At 43.7% G+C, this 20,597-nt stretch overlaps 2 protein-coding genes across 3 annotated transcripts; both read right to left on the bottom strand.

The window, feature by feature from the left end:
- Positions 1-2,346: 2,346 nt before the first annotated feature.
- On the bottom strand, positions 2,347-6,597 carry LOC110486091 (actin, non-muscle 6.2). The gene is made up of 6 exons (XM_036939195.1): positions 6,442-6,597; positions 5,840-5,966; positions 4,294-4,533; positions 3,628-4,066; positions 2,985-3,166; positions 2,347-2,780 (listed from the first exon to the last, which is right to left on the bottom strand). The coding sequence occupies exons 2-6, from the start codon at positions 5,963-5,965 to the stop codon at positions 2,637-2,639; spliced, it is 1,131 nt and encodes a 376-aa protein (XP_036795090.1). The 5' UTR covers position 5,966; positions 6,442-6,597; the 3' UTR covers positions 2,347-2,636.
- LOC110486095 (actin, non-muscle 6.2) lies at positions 2,349-20,188 on the bottom strand. 2 transcript variants are annotated; one of them, XR_005035201.1, is made up of 7 exons: positions 20,032-20,188; positions 19,426-19,552; positions 17,864-18,103; positions 17,200-17,638; positions 16,518-16,699; positions 15,940-16,313; positions 2,349-2,430 (listed from the first exon to the last, which is right to left on the bottom strand). XR_005035201.1 is itself a non-coding variant. In XM_036939196.1 (6 exons), the coding sequence occupies exons 2-6, from the start codon at positions 19,549-19,551 to the stop codon at positions 16,170-16,172; spliced, it is 1,131 nt and encodes a 376-aa protein (XP_036795091.1). In that variant the 5' UTR covers position 19,552; positions 20,032-20,188; the 3' UTR covers positions 15,650-16,169. The 2 variants fall into 2 exon arrangements, 1 of the variants encoding a protein (XP_036795091.1); XM_036939196.1 differs by lacking the exon at positions 2,349-2,430 and having other exon boundaries at positions 15,650-16,313.
- Between the last annotated feature and the right edge of the window lie 409 nt (positions 20,189-20,597).

Genomic DNA, 20,597 nt, shown 5'->3' with positions numbered 1-20,597 from the left:
GTGATGAAGAGAGGGGGGTTAAGGAGAGAAGAAAGCCACTGTCCTCATTAGCTCATTGAGACCTTCATCTGCCAGCACTCTGGTCACACACCTCACAGTGCATTAGAGCATTCCAGAAGTCAACCATACAACGTTATAGTACCACACACACACACTTACACACATATACACATGCACGCACACACACTCACACGTATACATGCTCAAACACACACACGGATGCACTCACACAGTGGGGTACTCAGGGCAGCAAATAAATCAAACATGTCATTCCCAAACTCCATTTTAATTCTGCTTTCAGACACTGATCCAGGATCAGACAGCAGTAACAAGTACTTTTTATACCTGCAAACTCGACAGACAGCAAAGTTACTATGCATCATAATTGATCAGCAGTTATGATATGTATTACTGTAGGAATGTAACATGCCTGTGGTCTGCCCCAAATGACACACTCTTCACTTGAGTTGATCTCTGTGTTGATTGACAAACCAAGGGATATTGTTATACGGAATTCCCTTTAAAAGCATTTTAGACAGCAGGTATAGTGTACATGAAACTATGAATGAGGTACTGGTCATCAATAATATTCCTACATAGATCCAGGAGGAGTAATGCATTTGAGAGCAGATATGACATTTGTCCATTGCTTTGTTTTATTAATTCACAGGTGATATTTATGGATGATTCTATCATTGTTTGGGGAATAAATAAGTTTAAATTAAATATTCAATGACATCAGCACATAATTGGAGCTGTTATCCAAACGTAAAATCCAATAGATAATTCACTCATCCTTTACCTCCTTTTCAGAGAAAATGTTGTTATTGATCAACAATCTCATACCCCACAAGGGGCCAAAGCCTCATGGATTTTCCTCAAAAGGATGGAAAACAATAAACAGCTACTTGGGTGTGAAACTGTCTATGGATTGGTTGTTCATTCAATTCCCGCCCCATTCAAAAGACTACAGTGGACCAAATTGATTTCACACACGTGTCAAACTCATTCCATAGAATGCTGAATGTCTGTTGGTTTTTGCTCCTCCCTTGTACTTGATTGATTAATTAAGGTCACTAATTAGTAAGGAACTCCCCTCACCTGGTTGTCTAGGTCTTAATTGAAAGGAAAAAACAAAAACCCACAGACACTCGACCCTCCGTGGAATGAGTTGGACACCCGATTTAAGCTATGACTCTATACAGCAGGGGCATACTCTGGAGTACAGCTCATACTCTGGAGATCTGGAGTACAGCTCATACTCTGGAGATCTGGACTACCTAATCATTCATGGCACCCACCTGGTATCCCAGGTCTAAATCAATACCTGATTAGAGGGGAACAATGAAGAATAAAGCAGTGGAACTGGCTTCCAGTCCAGATAATAATATGAGGGCTACACAGTATCAGTTCTAGGTACATGCAGGCACCAAAAAAAAAACATTAGACTAAGATTCCTAAGGGTTTAGATTAAACCACTGAGGTTCTTCCATGCTCAGTCAGCACCGTCTTCACTACCAGCATAGGTCATGTGACAGAATGTGAAAGCAGCACATGCTCCCCTACCAGTGTAGGGCATGTGACAATGTCAAGACGGCACTGCCATCTAGTGGACATATCATGTAAATCAGGGATCTCCAACTGCAGGCCTGGAGTCTGGTGCAACTTCCAGGACTAACCCTAGCCCTGGTCGATAGGATCATTAAATTGCACCCATCTGGTGCCCCAGGTCTAGATAAATAATCAATTAACCTGGCTACAAGTGAAATGTGCCTGCCGTATGAAGTTCCACCTAGTTGACCAGGACTACCTATGACAAAAACAGGCTTCGGGTCTAGCGAGCTCTTTGGTATACTCACCTGCTTCAGTCTGGGATTTAAATACTGTCATCAGGTGTTTTAGCACTGGTGTAGAACACACACCTGCAAAGCTTTTCATGACAAGACCCCCCGATATAAAATTAGCTGTCCTCTCATGTTCACATCATCACTGATGTGATTAGAACAGCGACTTCCGTTCATTAGCATGTACTCCTGTCAAAGACAGTGGGCTTTCAGTGTACATTATAGAAGTGGCTTCTTCACCTTGCCTTCATCTATACAGATGAAAGAATGTCAGCTGGCCAGCACATCCCAAAGATCTGAGAGATGAAGCCATAGACGTGAGGTTCACCAAGAGAATTTAACAATGAGAAAACCATTTGATTTAACCTGCAGTGGGTTCCAGCCAATGACAAATACATTAAGTGTGTTTACAAATCACATCATTCCCTGAAATGATCAGTAAATTAAAAGTAACAAACGCATTACAAGACTTACTGTTGCAAATAGACTACACAGAGTATCACATTACAGTGAACGTTTATTCAATGGCCCAGTAGCTGATGTTACATACAACACAAGGCAGAATGTCACAACCCTAACACTGAGCCTACCCAGAAACCACCCTGTAGAACTGAAACAATATGGCTTTATCTCTACCAGTTAGGATAGGGGGAAGTCACTTCTACTCATCTGAATTTTAGAGCCACACAAATGCTTAGGAGATAGGGGCAAGGTGTTGGCTTCTGGACAGGAGAGCCATCTGAAATAACAGACTCCCTGAAAGGAGTAACACGGAGGTTAAGAGTCGAGGCTTTAGAAACATTTGCGGTGGACGATAGACGGGCCGGATTCCTCGTATTCCTGCTTGGAAATCCACATCTGTTGGAAGGTGGAGAGAGAGGCCAGGATGGAACCGCCAATCCACACAGAGTATTTACGCTCGGGAGGGGCGATGATCTGGCAACAAGAGATTTGAACGTATTCATTAGTAAAACAGGGATATCTAAAGTTGTTTTATTGCAGAACACATTCATAAATTAGATTTCTGATGAAAGTATTCGAGAAGCCAAAAAGAACATGAGAAAATAAAATAAGGCTAGTCGAGAGATGCCACACTGAATGCCCATGGGCTAAAAGTCAGAATCACATTTGAATGCCCACCTTAATCTTCATAGTAGGAGGTGCCAAGCCACTGATCTCCTTCTGCATTCTATCAGCGATGCCAGGGAACATAGTGGTGCCACCTGAGAGAACAGTGTTGGCATACAGGTCTTTCCTGATGTCCACATCACACTTCATGATAGAGTTGTAGGTGGTCTCGTGCACTCCAGTGCTTTCCATGCCTACAAAAGCAAGCACGTACATGTCAATGGCAGCCCTAGGAACAGAAATTAACAGGCCTACAAGTACAGCTCTTTTAATGAGGTCAGTGAACACACAACTGGCAAGAACCTCAGAGCTCCAGAGGATTGTATAGTGGTGAATGACTGTCACTAAGCTGAGTAACATCGTCTAGACAAGAACATTTGTACATGTATTAAAGAGCGACTCCAGTGGCCAAATGGAACCTTTGTCCGCTGATTTATAAAAAATACATTTAAAACAAGCCAGAAAGTTGGGCGTTTAGTGCTTATGAATAGTCATATCAATACGTAACTGAGGGGGCATCTTGTGTGACCTCTACCAAGAGGAAACATGATTTTCAGGACGAGAATTACTATAGTCGCCAACAATAGACAAATGGCTTTTAACAAATACATTTTTAGCTGAAGTTCCTCTTTAAAGACACAGAAAAACATCTCACCAATGAAGGACGGCTGGAACATGGTCTCAGGGCACCGGAAGCGCTCGTTGCCGATAGTGATGACCTGTCCATCAGGCAGCTCGTAGCTCTTCTCCAGAGAGGAACTGGAGGCAGAGGTCTTCATCTCCTGCTCAAAGTCCAGCGCCACGTAGGCCAGCTTCTCCTTGATGTCGCGCACAATCTCCCTCTCGGCCGTGGTGGTGAAGCTGTAGCCACGCTCAGTCAGGATCTTCATCAGGTAGTCCGTGAGGTCGCGTCCGGCCAGGTCCAGACGCAGGATGGCGTGGGGAAGAGCGTAGCCCTCGTAGATGGGCACCGTGTGGCTAACGCCATCCCCAGAATCCATCACGATTCCTGTGGTGCGACCAGATGCGTACAAAGAAAGAACGGCCTGGATACCTACATACATGGCTGGGCTGTTGAAGGTCTCAAACATGATCTGGGAGAAGAATAGAAGGTGGGAATTAGGACTGTGAGAGACTCTTTATAATACTGCTAAGAATGTGAGGCCCACCACTACCCTCAGGCAAGGTGAACAGAGTAACCCTGATGTGAAACTGCTCTACATTCTGCTAGTGGATGAGGAGTCTATGTAAAACCAATTTCTGGGTCTATTTACTACTGCCACAGTGTTTATTTGTAAAACACACTAATGCCCCCACTTACCTGGGTCATCTTCTCCCTGTTGGCTTTGGGGTTGAGTGGGGCCTCTGTGAGCAGGACGGGATGCTCTTCGGGGGCCACACGCAGCTCATTGTAGAAGGTGTGATGCCAGATCTTCTCCATGTCGTCCCAGTTGGTAACAATGCCGTGCTCGATGGGGTACTTCAGAGTCAGGATGCCCCTCTTACTCTGGGCCTCATCTCCCACGTAGCTGTCCTTCTGTCCCATGCCCACCATCACACCCTGGGGAAAGAGACATTACGTTACACTTTATCCCTGCACTATGCATAAACTCAAGTTACACTACAGAAGTTGTTTTCAAATGTTGCCTGAATGTTTCACATACACAGCGCAATCAATTTCTTAACTCATGAAATCCCAATCTTTAGTTTTAGGCTACCAATACATTATTCTTTTGTTAGTGGGTTTGGGGAGGGGTGTCCCTTTTTAATGAGGCCATTTCTGGCCAATATTTGTCCATTTAGTGGACCTCTTGGCTCAAGAGCACCCCCAGAAGGAAGAGTTCTGTATAGCCTCTTCAAACTATCCTAAAGTCAAATATAGAGATAGCATGTGTCTACTTACAGTAATGTTCTCTCAAACATCTAAATTCCAAAATCAGGGGTATTAATATGGAGTTGGTCCCCTCCTTTGCTGCTATAATAGCCTCCACTCATCTGAGAAGACGTTCCACTAGATGTTTGAACAACGCTGTGGGGAATTGCTTCCATTCAGCCACAAGAGCATTAGTGAAGTCAGGCACTGATGTGGAGCAAATAGGCCTGACTCGCAGTCAGTGTTTCACTTCATCACAAAAGTGTTCGATGGGGTTGAGGTCCGGGCTCTGTGCAGGCCAGTCAAGTTCTTCCATACGATCCACAGACCATTTCTGTATGGACCTCGCTTTGTGCACAGGAGTATTGTCATGCTGAAACAGGAAATGGTCTTCACCCAAACTGTTGCCACAAAGACAAGAGCACAGAATCATCCAGAATGTCATTGTATGCTGTAGCGTTAAGATGTCCCATTAATGGAATTAAGTGGCCTAGCCTGAAACATGAAATACAGCCCCAGACCATTATTCCTCCACCAAACTTTAGTTGACACTACAGTCGGGCAGGTATCGTTCTCCTGGCCTCCGTCAAACTGCTTCCAGGGGCAGTTTGAAACTCGGTAGGGAGTGTTGACACCAAGGTCAGAACATTTGATATGCTTCAGCAGTCCCATTCTGTGAGCTTGTGTGGCCTACCACTTCACAGCTGAGCTATTGTTGCTCCTAGATGTTCCCACTTCAATAACAGCACTTACAGTTGACCAGGACAGCTCTAGCAGGGCAGGAATTTGACAAACTGACTTGTTGGAAAGGTGGCATTCTAGGACAGTGCAACGTTGAAAGGTAGAGCTTTTCAGTAAGGCCCTTCTACTGACAACATGTGGATGAAACAGCCAAATCCACTCATTTGAAGGAGTGTCCACATATAGTTTGTGTATAAAAGGTATAGCCTATATTAAGTGAATCCGATATCCAAGAGGCCAGTATGGTTCCAACCTGATGTCTGGGTCTTCCAACAATGGAGGGGAAGACAGCACGGGGAGCATCATCTCCTGCAAAGCCAGCCTTGCACATGCCTGAACCATTGTCAACCACCAGTGCAGCAATATCATCTTCAGCCATTCTGGAAAAAAACAAAGGAGGATTAATGAAGCAAGGCCTAAAAACCAAGAACAAAGCCATACCATTTTCTGGTGCAGGGTATATCGTCAATACAGACCACCAATTACTACAGTATAAATGAGACACATTAGAGGTCCTCATTAGTAAGTGTAGACATAGTCAGCTGTAATTCGTAACAATTAGTTAAAATGTTTAACCAGTGACCTAAAGAGCACTAGTCTACTAGCAGACCTTGTAAAAACAGTGGAATTGAACCAAATACAATCATTTGGAACAAAGCAAAGAATACCAATCAGTCATTAATTTCTCAATATATGGCTCCGATCCCAACAGCTCAAACACGTATTCACAGACAAATCCAAGCAAAGCTGTATTTCAAATCAAGTGATTTTAACCATTGCTAGAACACATTTAGCGATACAACTCGACATTTCAGATTGGCTTTCTCAAACGTCGGGATAGTGGCGTTTACTTACCTGTCAGTTAGGATGCTTTCTCTTCAAGAATCCGGGAATGATTATGTCTTCAATGAAGTGTAGCATCCACATTTCAGCAGGAGACTATATACCTCCTTTTCTCCCCAACCGTGCCTCATCCTCCGCCTTCGCGTTCACCTGCTCACACCAAATATGGGCATTGTTTTCAAAAAAAGACACCGGATTGGATTGGGAGGTGTTTTACGGTGGAAGTGACCGACCGTTGTCATTCACATGGTAGAAGACATTAAAGAGATTGGAAGGTAACAGGTGCATGTTGGGTTAGCCGAAAGGTTTTGGGTCATTTAAATTCTATATAATTTTGAAATGTAAGCAACGTCGTTGAATGTGTTAGCAGGCTAACCCAATACCAAGTCAATCCACATTGTGGAAAAGACAACAAAGTAGAGGTCTGGGGAAAAGAGGTCTGGGGCGCTCATATTGTAGTGAGACAAAAGTAGCCGATAGTGCGCGATCAAATGTAATACCTCTATGTGCTCGATCCCTTCGTAATTTATGATCATGGCTTGATTGTTTTGTTTTGTTAAATAAATGTTTCCCAAACTATTATTTTGAAAGATCAGCTGCGTGTCATGCATCAGATCTGCGCACCCTGGACCAGAGTGTTGCATCGAAAGTTTGACGAGAGACAGGCATAGGTGGGCTATGCTGCCCTTCATAGTCTGTAGACATTAATCAAATACATATTAGACCATGTCAAATACGTGACCTGTGTTTAGTTATTCAGTACTTTACAATGCAACCTCAAAGCACCTAGTATACACAGAAAGCCTAATTCTGATCTGATTGGTCAAAATACCAAGAATTGGGCAAAATATCAGAATTGGGCTGCCTTTGGGTAAAAATCAGGTATAATTGCTCCCGAAATACAGGCTAGCAGAAGGCAATTCTTGTAAAAAAAAAAAACTCAATGTGTGAGAGGCCTGTACTTGTCTGTGGGGCTTTAATTGGCTAACAGGCAGTAGTGGTGTGTAGGTAAAATCACTGGGGAAGTTAAACCTATGTGTTGTGATAATTGCGTTGTTTGCTCTATAACATGTTAGCTCATATGCCTTGCGACCGTGATATATGGGCCTAAGGTCGAGACAATAAGAAGACACAGTGGCTGAATAAATTCAACAACACCTTTGTTTCATCACAAAACCGGAGAGCAACCTCTGTCTGGTGAAGTCCTCAAAGCACATTGAATGTAACAAACAGTTACATGACCTACAGCATGGTCAAGTAAATGTTTCTGACATTTTCAGACTACTAAACAACTGTTGATTTAGAACCACAGAGTTGCCACAAGTTGCAAAGAAAACAGAAGCTGCCTTCACTATTCCAGCACCATTTCAACATCATCAAATCACCTATGCTTAGTCTAATACAGTGACAACTAAAAGATACCAAAAACAATTTAGTCCAATCAATGTAAGCTAAATGTGATGTGGCTGTCCATGGTTCTGATTTCTCTCTCACTCCGTGTGTGTGTGTGTGTGTGTGTGTGCGCGCGCATTTGTGCACGTAGAAAAAAACATGTTGATTTGAAATTCCAATGCCATTCTCCTCTCTTTCATGTTGACGAAACAGTCTATGACTCTGTCATACAGTACACACTTAGTTTTTGTTTTCCTAGGCTACCTGGCTAAAATTCTTGCTCGCAAGCCTAACTTCCTTTCATGGGCAACGATGTGCCGCTAGTTAACATTAGCCTACTACAGAACATTAGCTACATATTGAACTTCCATCCTCTCAGGCCAGGGGCACAATGTATGAATTAATGGTTGGATCAAAATCGCCATTATAATCATTGGCCAGTACGGAGAATTAAGTAAAACCACAAGTCCAAATCCCTATCTCCATCCATGGGTAATTTAGGAAAGGGACAATTTTAGCTAGCTAGCTAGCAAACGGAGGAAAACAGCACAACAAGATACAATTCATGTCTCTGTCAATTATGTTTGACTTTTGATGGGAAATCCATACTGGATTCCATTTACACTTTTTTTGGGGTGTGCCAGGACCATTCACAGTTGAGCTCGCTCAGTTTAGCTCAACGCCGATTGACTATTATTATTATTATTTTTAATGATCAAGGGAGGCCAAATGCTTGCTGGCTTCCCTTGCATTCAATGCTACGGGCGGCAATAATGTTGACCAGACAGCATCAGATAGGAGATGTGTTAGTAGGAGATATGTTAGTAGGAGGAGATATGTTAGTAGGAGATATGTATCTTTAAAATGACTTATTTAAAACGCCCAGCACGTCATCCTCGTTAACAGTTTAAAAAATGCTGTTTCGCTCGATCGGATGTTTTCTCCGGTGAGATTCGTTCAGCCTCTTGCGAACTGAAGGACGTTTATGTATTGTTTTATTGGTCAATGTTTTGGGAAAGCCTGACTTCCCTTGCTATCTATGAATACACGCTGCTAACAGCGGTAGTAAACTGCTCAACTAAGGGGCAATGCAGTTCAATCTACCACAGACCTGGCTACCTACCAGAAAGTCGTCACTGTAGTTACCACAGCCACAAAGTCCTAAACCCCGCCGATTTCTATAATTGTTATGATAGACAATTTAGATTTTGTGGCTGTGCTTTCTAGTGGAAACCCTACCACACAGCGCTCATCTTACCGCTGTCCCCCACCAACTCAGCAACAATGGTAGTTAATGCCGTTTTAGGTTTTCTGCTGTGTGCCTCTCCTCCATGTTCTGTGGACAGTCCCTACATGGGACTTCATTTCCCAAGGGCTCATCAATGTGATGGGTTTCTGCAGTGATGTATTACAGCATGTTCATAGACATCCAACAATCTGTTGCTCCACGTATGGTGTGTGAGAGCTGGCGCTTTGTAGGCCTACTTGCTGAGCAATCATTGTACAATTTCTCCATCCCGGCCGTCACGTTTTTGGCATCTAGTCTGGTTTGTATTGCCTTACAGGACTTCTCTGCTGTCGCTTCCCTATCTCACTCTCTGACATTTTTTAAACTGTTGATGAGGATGACATGCTGGGCGCTTTAAATAAGTCATTTTAAAGATACATATCGCTTACTAACATATATCCTCCTACTAAAATATCTCCTCCTACTAACATATCTCCTACTAACATATCTCCTACTAACAAATCTCCTACTAACATATCTCCTCCTAACATATCTCCTCCTAACATATCTCCTACTAACATATCTCCTCCTAACATATCTCCCACTAACATATCTCCACTAACATATCTCCTACTAACATATCTCCTACTAACATATCTCCTCCTACTAACATAAAAGCATTTTAGACAGCAGGTATAGTGTACATGGAACTATGAATGAGGTACTGGTCATCAATAATATTCCTACATAGATCCAGGAGGAGTGCATTTGAGAGCAGATATGACATTTGTCCATTGCTTTGTTTTATTAATTCACAGGTGATATTTATGGATGATTCTATCATTGTTTGGGGAATAAATAAGTTTAAATTAAATATTCAATGACATCAGCACATAATTGGAGCTGTTATCCAAACGTAAAATCCAATAGATAATTCACTCATCCTTTACCTCCTTTTCAGAGAAAATGTTGTTATTGATCAACGATCTCATACCCCACAAGGGGCCAAAGCCTCATGGATTTTCCTCAAAAGGATGGAAAACAGTAAACAGCTAGTTGGGTGTGAAACAGTCACTAATTAGTAAGGAACTCCCCTCACCTGGTTGTCTAGGTCTTAATGGAAAAAACAAAAACCCACAGACACTCGACCCTCCGTGGAATGAGTTTGACACCCGATTTAACCTATGATTCTATACAGCAGGGGCATACTCTGGAGAACTGCTCATACACTGGAGATCTGGAGGTCTGGAGTACTGCTCATACACTGGAGATCTGGAGGTCTGGAGTACTGCTCATACACTGGAGGTCTGGAGTACTGCTCATACACTGGAGGTCTGGAGTACTGCTCATACACTGGAGGTCTGGAGTACTGCTCATACACTGGAGGTCATCGCCAAAGTCGAGGATTGGTAGGATGGTCAGTTTTACAAGGGTATGTTGGGCAGCATGAGTGAAGGATGCTTTGTTGCGAGATAGGAAGCCAATTCTAGATTTAACTCTGGATTGGAGATGTTTGATGTGGGTCTGGAAGGAGAGTTTACAGTCTAACCAGACACCTAGGTATTTGTAGTTGTCCACGTATTCTAAGTCAGAGCCGTCCAGAGTAGTGATGTTGGACAGGCGGGCAGGTGCAGGTGTTACTTCGGTTGAAGAGCATGCATTTAGTTTTACTTGTATTTAAGAGCAATTGGAGGCCACAGAAGGAGAGTGTATGTCATTGAAGCTACCCTGGAGGGTTGTTAACACAGTGTCCAAAGAAGGGCCAGAAGTATACAGAATGGTGTCATCTGCGTAGAGGTGGATCAGAGACTCACCAGCAGCAAGAGCGACATCATTGATGTATACAGAGAAGAGAGTCGGTCCAAGAATTGAACCCTGTGGCACCCCTATGGAGACTGCCAGAGGTCCGGACAGCAGACTCTCCGATTTGACACACTGAACTCTATCAGAGAAGTAGTTGGTGAACCAGGCGAGGCAATCATTTGAGAAACCAAGGCTGTCGAGTCTGCCGATGAGGATGTGGTGATTGACAGAGTCGAAAGCCTTGGCCAGATCATTGAACACGGCTGCACAGTAATGTTTCTTATCGATGGCGGTTAAGATATCGTTTAGGACCTTGAGCGTGGCTGAGGTGCACCCATGACCAGCTCTGAAACCAGATTGCATAGCAGAGAGGGTATGGTGAGATTCGAAATGGTCGGTAATCTATTTGTTGACTTGGCTTTCGAAGATCTTAGAAAGGCAGTGTAGGATAGATAGATATAGGTCTGTAGCAGTTTGGGTCAAGAGTGTCCCCCCTTTGAAGAGGGAGATGACCGCAGCTGCTTTCCAATCTTTGGGATTCTCAGACGACACGAAAGAGGTTGAACAGGCTAGTAATAGGGGTGGCAACAATTTCGGCAGATACTTTTAGAAAGAAAGGGTCCAGATTGTCTGATTTGTAGGTCCAGATTTTGCAGCTCTTTCAGAACATCAGCTGACTGGATTTGGGAGAAGGAGAAATACACTGGAGGTCTGGAGTACTGCTCATACACTGGAGATCTGGAGTACTGCTCATACACTGGAGATCTGGAGTACTGCTCATACACTGGAGATCTGGAGTACTGCTCATACACTGGAGATCTGAAGTACTGCTCATACTCTAGAGATTTTGAGTACTGCTCATACTCTGGAGATCTGGAGTACTGCTCATACACTGGAGGTCTGGAGTACAGCTCATACACTGGAGATCTGGAGTACTGCTCATACTCTAGAGATCTTGAGTACTGCTCATACTCTGGAGATCTGGAGTACTGCTCATACTCTAGAGATCTTGAGTACTGCTCATACTCTGGAGGTCTGGAGTACTGCTCATACACTGGAGGTCTGGAGTACAGCTCATACACTGGAGATCTGGAGTACTGCTCATACTCTAGAGATCTTGAGTACTGCTCATACACTGGAGATCTGGAGTACTGCTCATACTCTAGAGATCTTGAGTACTGCTCATACACTGGAGGTCTGGAGTACTGCTCATACACTGGAGGTCTGGAGTACTGCTCATACACTGGAGGTCTGGAGTACAGCTGGTTCTGTTCTACCTAATCATTAATGGCACCCACCTGGTATCCCAGGTCTAAATCATTACCTAATTAGAGGGGAACAATGAAGAATAAAGCAGTGGAACTGGCTTCCAGTCCAGATATGAATATGAGGGCTATACAGTATCAGTTCTAGGTACATGCAGCCACCAAAAAAACTAAGATCCCTAAGGGTTTAGATCACATATGTCAGAGTCAAGGCCCGCGGGCCACATCCGGCCCGCAAGAAGGTTTTTTACGGCCCCTGGGATGATCTTGATTTATTATTAGAACCGGCCCGCAGCAAGCCGGCAGCCCGCAGATCTTTTACACGCACCAATACTACATTTCCCACAATGCAAAGGTGACGCACCGAGCAGTAGGCTGCTTCATTTCAATATTTATTGGCACAGCAGTCGTCAGCATCACAGTAAAATTAACTTTCAGATACCCATCAAAAATGGCAAAACGGAAGGTGGATACTGAGAACCGGGGGTTTCAAACAAGGTGGGAGTCGGAGTATATGTTCACGAAGGTAGCTGGAAAACCTGTGTGTCTTCTGTGTGGAGAAAGTGTGGCGGTACTGAAAGAGTATAATCTGAGACGACATTATGAAACGAAACACGCGGACAAAAACAAGAATATGGACATGGAACAAAGGCTACAAAAGGCAGAGGAATTAAAACGAGGCCTCAAATCTCGACAGGCTCTGTTCAAAAAAGCCAAATCACAAGGCCAGGCTGCTGTCAAGGCCAGTTTTATTTTGGCAGAAGAGATCGCTAAATCAGCCCGGCCATTTACGGAGGGGGATTTCATCAAAAACTGCATGATTAAAGTTTGTGACGAAGTTTGCCCAGAAAAAAGGCAACTCTTTTTAAATGTGAGTCTGAGCAGAAACACCATTGCCGAGAGAGTAGACCAGTTGTCCATCAATCTAAAAGAGCAGCTTGTGAAAAAGGGAAAAGATTTTATTGCATATTCCTTGGCTGTGGATGAGAGCACCGACATTTCTGACATTGCCCAGTTGTCAATTTTCATCCGCGGAGTGGACTCCAACCTAAGCGTGACAGAGGAGTTTTTGGCTTTACGTCCTATGCATGGCACAACTACGGGGCATGATTTGTATGAAGAGGTGTCAAGATGTGTAAATGAGATGGAGCTGCCTTGGGAAAAACTCGTGGGTTTGACAACCGACGGAGCACCTGCGATGTGTGGACACAGGAGTGGACTGGTGGCGAAGATACGGGAAAAGATGCAAGAGGAAAACGCGACAGGTGAGCTGACAGCTTATCATTGTATCATACACCAGGAAGCGTTGTGCGGTAAAGCCTTGAAAATGGAGCATGTAATGAGCATCATCACGCGCACAGTTAACTTTATCAGAGCCAAAGGTTTGAATCACCGCCAGTTCAAGGCATTTCTGACGGAGTTAGAAACGGAGCATGGTGATTTGCCTTATCACACAGAGGTGCGATGGCTAAGCCAGGGAAAGGTGCTTCAAAGATGTTTCGAGCTTCGTGAGGAGATTTGTCTGTTCTTGGACAGCAAAGGGAAAGACACAACACAACTCCGAGACGAAATGTTTCTGTGTGAAATGGCTTTTCTGTGTGACATTACGAGTCATCTGAATGCAATAAACTTGCAGCTGCAGGGTCGGGATCGTGTCATCTCTGATATGTACAGTACAGTGAAGGCATTTAAAACCAAACTGACTCTGTGGGAGACGCAGATGCGGAAAGAAAATTTGAGCCACTTTCCCAGCTGCCAGACCATGAAAGAGAAGCTCTCTACCAGTGCGTTCCCGAGCACACAGTTGGCTGATAAAATAGGTATGCTTGCCGCTGACTTTCGACGCCGATTTGCTGACTTTGAAGCACAAAAAAGCAGGTTGGAACTGCTCGGTAACCCATTTGCTGTTGACGTGGAAAGCTCACCACCAAACCTCCAAATGGAGTTGATTGACCTCCAATGCAATGATGCACTGAGGGCAAAATATGCGGCAGTGGGTGCTGCGGAGTTCGCCCGTTTCCTCCCCGGCACAATGCCCCAGCTGCGCATCCAGGCTGCTCAAACGTTGTCTATGTTTGGCAGCACATACCTGTGTGAACAACTGTTTTCTTTGATGAACCTGAACAAAACATCACACAGAAGTCGACTTACTGCTGAACACCTCCACTCAATTCTGAGGATTTCTTCAGCTCAGAGCCTTACCCCGAACATTGATGAACTTGTGGAAAAGATGGGACACCACCAAGTATCACCCTCAACCTCAAACAAGTGAACATTACTGTGCAATCACATATTTAGAGTTTTTACTCAGTTCAAGTTTAAAAGTTAAAATTTAATATTTGTTTTCACTGCATGTTACTTCTCCTTAAACAAAGTGTTGTTTTTGATTAATAGATTTTTGCACTTTATTTTTTTGTATTTCAATCCAATTATATTTTAAAAATATTTCAGTTGAGTGGATGATAGAAAATTGCTATTATTGTTTTTTCTTTGAAGTAAATTTAGCCCACTTTTGCTAAAATAGAAAATATAGTCTACTGATGGTGCCTTGAATACCGGTTTCTTTCATTTAATGTTCATGTTATGGGGATATTTATATAAAGGAAATTTGTCTTTTGTGTCTGTTGAAAATTAAAGATTACTGACAGAGCCATAAGAAAATATTGCTTTATTTATCTGATCATATTGTAATATATTTGTTAGGTTTTCAGGTTCAATTAGGTTCACTAGACTATATGCGTCATTTAAAAATTTTTCAATTAACATTCGAACAGTCCGGCCCTCGTCTTGTAGCTGATTTTTTTATTTGGCCCTCCGTCCATTTGACTTTGACACCCCTGGTTTAGATTAAACCACTGAGGTTGTCCCATGCTCAGTCAGCACCATCTTCACTACCAGTGTAGGTCATGTGACAACGTGAAGACGGCACTGCCATCTAGTGGACATAGCATGTAAATCAGGGATCTCCAGCTGCGGGCCTGGAGTCTGCAGGTGTTACTTCCAGTACTAACCCTAGCGCTGGTCAATAGGATCATTAAATTACACCCATCTGGTGCCCCAGGTCTAGATAAATACTGAAAGTGGACCTGAGTTTGATTGAAATGTGCCTGCCATATGAAGTCCCACCCAGTTGACCAGCGTAACGCTATGCCAAAACCGGCGTCGGGTCTAGTGAGCTCTTTGGTAAACTCACCTGCTTCAGTCTGGGATTTAATTACTGTCATCAGGTGTTTGAGCATTGGTGTAGAACACACCTGCAAAGCTTTTCATGGCAAGACCCCCCTGATAAAATGAGTTGTCCTCTCATGTTCACGTCATCACTGATGTGATTAGAACAGCTACTTCCGTTCTTTAGCATGTACTCCTGTCAAAGACAGTGGGCTTTCAGTGTACATTATAGAAGTGGCTTCTTCACCTTGCCTTCAGCTATACTGAGATGAAAGGATGTCATCTGGCCAGCACATCCCAAAGATCTGAGAGATGAAGCCATAAACATGAGGTTCACCAAGAGAATTTAACAATGAGAAAACCATTTGTCACCCATCTGATTTAATGATTTAACCTGCAGTGGGTTCCAGCCAATGACAAATACATTAAGTGTTTACAAATCACATCATTCCCTGAAATGATCAGTAAATTAGAAAAAAGTGACTAACGCATTCTGAACATATGACAAGACTTAATGTTGCAAATAGACTACACAGAGTATCACATTACAGTGCACGTTTATTCGATGGCCCAGTAGCAGATGTTACATGGTACAGCAAGACTAATAGTAACAAACACAACACAAGGCAGAATGTCACAACCCTAACACTGAGCCTACCCAGAAACCACCCTGTCACTCCCCCCCCAGGACACCATGTAGAACTGAAACAATATGGCTTTATCTCTACCAATTAGGATAGGTGGAAGTCACTTCTACTCATCTGAATTTTAGAGCCACACAAATGCTTAGGGGACAGGGGCAAGGTGTTGGCTTCTGGACAGGAGAGCCATCTGAAATAACAGACTCCCTGAAAGGAGTAACACGGAGGTTAAGAGTCGAGGCTTTAGAAACATTTGCGGTGGACGATAGACGGGCCGGATTCCTCATATTCCTGCTTGGAAATCCACATCTGTTGGAAGGTGGAGAGAGAGGCCAGGATGGAACCGCCAATCCACACAGAGTATTTACGCTCGGGAGGGGCGATGATCTGGCAACAAGAGATTTGAACGTATTCATTAGTAAAACAGGGATATCTAAAGTTGTTTTATTGCAGAACACATTCATAAATTAGATTTCTGATGAAAGTATTCGAGAAGCCAAAAAGAACATGAGAAAATAAAATAAGGCTAGTCGAGAGATGCCACACTGAATGCCCATGGGCTAAAAGTCAGAATCACATTTGAAAGCCCACCTTAATCTTCATAGTAGGAGGTGCCAAGCCACTGATCTCCTTCTGCATTCTATCAGCGATGCCAGGGAACATAGTGGTGCCACCTGAGAGAACAGTGTTGGCATACAGGTCTTTCCTGATGTCCACATCACACTTCATGATAGAGTTGTAGGTGGTCTCGTGCACTCCAGTGCTTTCCATGCCTACAAAAGCAAGCATGTACATGTCAATGGCAGCCCTAGGAACAGAAATTAACAGGCCTACAAGTATGGCTCTTTTAATGAGGTCAGTGAACACAACTGGCAAGAACCTCAGAGCTCCAGAGGATTGTATAGTGGTGAATGACTGTCACTAAGCTGAGTAACATCGTCTAGACAAGAACATTTGTACATGTATTAAAGAGCGACTCCAGTGGCCAAATGGAACCTTTGTCCGCTGATTTATAAAAAATACATTTAAAACAAGCCAGAAAGTTGGGCGTTTAGTGCTTATGAATAGTCATATCAATACGTAACTGAGGGTGCATCTTGTGTGACCTCTACCAAGAGGAAACATCCTTTTCAGAGCCTCCAATTTAGTAGTGGATAGAAATGACAATTTCAGGACTAGAATTACTACAGTCGCCAACCATTGACAAATGGCTTTTAACAAAGACATTTTTAGCTGAAGTTCCTCTTTAAAAAAAGATACTGAAAAACATCACCAATGAAGGACGGCTGGAACATGGTCTCAGGGCACCGGAAGCGCTCGTTGCCGATAGTGATAACCTGTCCATCAGGCAGCTCGTAGCTCTTCTCCAGAGAGGAACTGGAGGCAGAGGTCTTCATCTCCTGCTCAAAGTCCAGCGCCACGTAGGCCAGCTTCTCCTTGATGTCGCGCACAATCTCCCTCTCGGCCGTGGTGGTGAAGCTGTAGCCACGCTCAGTCAGGATCTTCATCAGGTAGTCCGTGAGGTCGCGTCCGGCCAGGTCCAGACGCAGGATGGCGTGGGGAAGAGCGTAGCCCTCGTAGATGGGCACCGTGTGGCTAACGCCATCCCCAGAATCCATCACGATTCCTGTGGTGCGACCAGATGCGTACAAAGAAAGAACAGCCTGGATACCTACATACATGGCTGGGCTGTTGAAGGTCTCAAACATGATCTGGGAGAAGAATAGAAGGTGGGAATTAGGACTGTGAGACTCTTTATAATACTGCTAAGAATGTGAGGCCCACCACTACCCTCAGGCAAGGTGAACAGAGTAACCCTGATGTGAAACTGCTCTACATTCTGCTAGTGGATGAGGAGTCTATGTAAAACCAATTTCTGGGTTTATTTACTACTGCCACAGTGTTTATTTGTAAAAAACACTAATGCCACCACTTACCTGGGTCATCTTCTCCCTGTTGGCTTTGGGGTTGAGTGGGGCCTCTGTGAGCAGGACGGGATGCTCTTCGGGGGCCACACGCAGCTCATTGTAGAAGGTGTGATGCCAGATCTTCTCCATGTCGTCCCAGTTGGTAACAATGCCGTGCTCGATGGGGTACTTCAGAGTCAGGATGCCCCTCTTGCTCTGGGCCTCATCTCCCACATAGCTGTCCTTCTGTCCCATGCCCACCATCACACCCTGGGGAAAGAGACACTACCGTTACACTTTGTCCCTGCACTACACAAACTCAAGTTACACTACAGAAGTTGTTTTCAAATGTTGGCTTGAGTTGCCTGTATGTTTCACAGACACAGCACAATCAATTTCTTAACTCATGAAATCCCAATCTTTAGTTTTAGGCTACCAATACATTATGCTTTTGTTAGTGGGTTTGGGGAGGGGTGTCCCTTTTTAATGAGGCCATTTCTGGCCAATATTTGTCCATTTAGTGGACCTCTTGGCTCAAGAGCACCCCCAGAAGGAAGAGTTCTGTATAGCCTCTTCAAACTCCATCCCAAAGTCAAATATAGAGATAGCATGTGTCTACTTACAGTAATGTTCTCTCAAACATCTAAATTCCAAAATCAGGGGTATTAATATAGAGTTTGTCCCCTCCTTTGCTGCTATAATAGCTTCCACTCATCTGAGAAGGCGTTCCACTAGATGTTTGAACAATGCTGCGGGGAATTGCTTCCATTCAGCCACAAGAGCATTAGTGAAGTCAGGCACTGATGTTGAGAAAATAGGCCTGACTCGCAGTCAGTGTTCCACTTCATCACAAAAGTGTTTGATGGGGTTGAGGTCCGGGCTCTGTGCAGGCCAGTCAAGTTCTTCCATACGATCCACAGACCATTTCTGTATGGACCTCACTTTGTGCACAGGAGTATTGTCATGCTGAAACAGGAAATTATCTTCACACAAACTGTTGCCACAAAGACAAAAGCACAGAATCATCCAGAATGTCATTGTATGCTGTAGCGTTAAGATTTCCCATTAATGGAATTAAGAGGCCTTGCCTGAAACATGGAAAAACAGCCCCAGACCATTATTCCTCCACCAAACTTTGTAGTTGACACTACACAGTCGGGCAGGTATCGTTCTCCTGGCATCCACCAAACTGCTTCCAGGGGCAGTTTGAAACGCGGTAGGGAGTGTTGACACCAAGGTCAGACAATTTTTACATGCTTCAGCAGTCCCATTCTGTGAGCTTGTGTGGCCTACCACTTCACAGCTGAGCTATTGTTGCTCCTAGATGTTCCCACTTCAATAACAGCACTTACAGTTGACCAGGACAGCTCTAGCAGGGCAGGAATTTGACAAACTGACTTGTTGGAAAGGTGGCATTCTAGGACAGTGCCACATTGAAAGTCAGAGCTTTTCAGTAAGGCCCTTCTACTGACAACATGTGGATGAAACAGCCAAATCCACTCATTTGAAGGAGTGTCCACATAGTTTGTGTATAAAAAGGTATAGCCTATATTAAGTGAATCCGATATCCAAGAGGCCAGTATGGTTCCAACCTGATGTCTGGGTCTTCCAACAATGGAGGGGAAGACAGCACGGGGAGCATCATCTCCTGCAAAGCCAGCCTTGCACATGCCTGAACCATTGTCAACCACCAGTGCAGCAATATCATCTTCAGCCATTCTGGAAAAAAACAAATGAGGATTAATGAATCAAGGCCTAAAAATCAAGAACAAAACCATACCATTTTCTGGTGCAGGGTATATCGTCAATACAGACCACCAATTACTACAGTATAAATAAGACAAATTAGAGGTCCCCATTAGTACGAGTAGACATAGTCAGGTGTAATTCATAACAATTAGTTAAAAATGTTTAACCACCGATTTAAAGAGAACTAGTCTACTAGCAGACCTTGTAAAAACAGTGGAATTGAACCAAATACAATAATTTGGAACAAAGCAAAGAATTCCAATCAGTCATTTATTCTTTCTCAATATATGGCTCTGATCCCAACAGCTCAAACACGTATTCACAGACAAATCCAAGCAAAGCTGTATTTCAAATCAAGTGATTTTAACCATAGTTAGAACACATTTAGCGATACAACTCGACATTTCAGATTGGCTTTCTCAAACGTCGGGATAGTGGCGTTTACTTACCTGTCAGTTAGGATGCTTTCTCTTCAAGAATCCGGGAATGATTATGTCTTCAATGAAGTGTAGCATCCACATTTCAGCAGGAGACTATATACCTCCTTTTCTCCCCAACCGTGCCTCATCCTCCGCCTTCGCGTTCACCTGCTCACACCAAATATGGGCATTGTTTTCAAAAAAAGACACCGGATTGGATTGGGAGGTGTTTTACGGTGGAAGTGACCGACCGTTGTCATTCACATGGTAGACGACATGAAAGAGATTGGAAGGTAACAGGTGCATGTTGGGTTAGCCGAAAGGTTTTGGGTCATTTAAATTCTGTATAATTTGGAAATGTAAGCAACGTCGCGATCAAATGTAATACCTCTATGTGCTCGATCCCTTCGTAATTTATGATCATGGCTTGATTGTTTTGTTTTGTTAAATAAATGTTTCCCAAACTATTATTTTGAAAGATCAGCTGCGTGTCATGCATCAGATCTGCGCACCCTGGACCAGAGTGTTGCATCGAAAGTTTGACGAGAGACAGGCATAGGTGGGCTATGCTGCCCTTCATAGTCTGTAGACATTAA

The sequence above is a fragment of the Oncorhynchus mykiss genome, chromosome 12 (genome assembly GCF_013265735.2).
Source record: "Oncorhynchus mykiss isolate Arlee chromosome 12, USDA_OmykA_1.1, whole genome shotgun sequence".
Lineage (NCBI taxonomy): Eukaryota > Metazoa > Chordata > Actinopteri > Salmoniformes > Salmonidae > Oncorhynchus > Oncorhynchus mykiss.
Note: the sequence above shows the minus strand (reverse complement) of the source record. Positions and strands in the feature narration are given on the sequence as shown.

Excerpts from the sequence above, each read along its gene's own strand:
- LOC110486091 (XM_036939195.1), bottom strand. The coding sequence starts at position 5,965 with ATGGCTGAAGATGATATTGCTGCACTGGTGGTTGACAATGGTTCAGGC. Across the intron at positions 4,534-5,839 it reads TTGGAAGACCCAGACATCAG|GGTGTGATGGTGGGCATGGG; the intron begins GTTGGAACCATA and ends CTCTTTCCCCAG. Across the intron at positions 3,167-3,627 it reads GTTCCAGCCGTCCTTCATTG|GCATGGAAAGCACTGGAGTG; the intron begins GTGAGATGTTTT and ends TTGCTTTTGTAG.
- LOC110486095 (XM_036939196.1), bottom strand. The coding sequence starts at position 19,551 with ATGGCTGAAGATGATATTGCTGCACTGGTGGTTGACAATGGTTCAGGC. Across the intron at positions 18,104-19,425 it reads TTGGAAGACCCAGACATCAG|GGTGTGATGGTGGGCATGGG; the intron begins GTTGGAACCATA and ends CTCTTTCCCCAG. Across the intron at positions 17,639-17,863 it reads ACAGGGAGAAGATGACCCAG|ATCATGTTTGAGACCTTCAA; the intron begins GTAAGTGGTGGC and ends TTCTTCTCCCAG.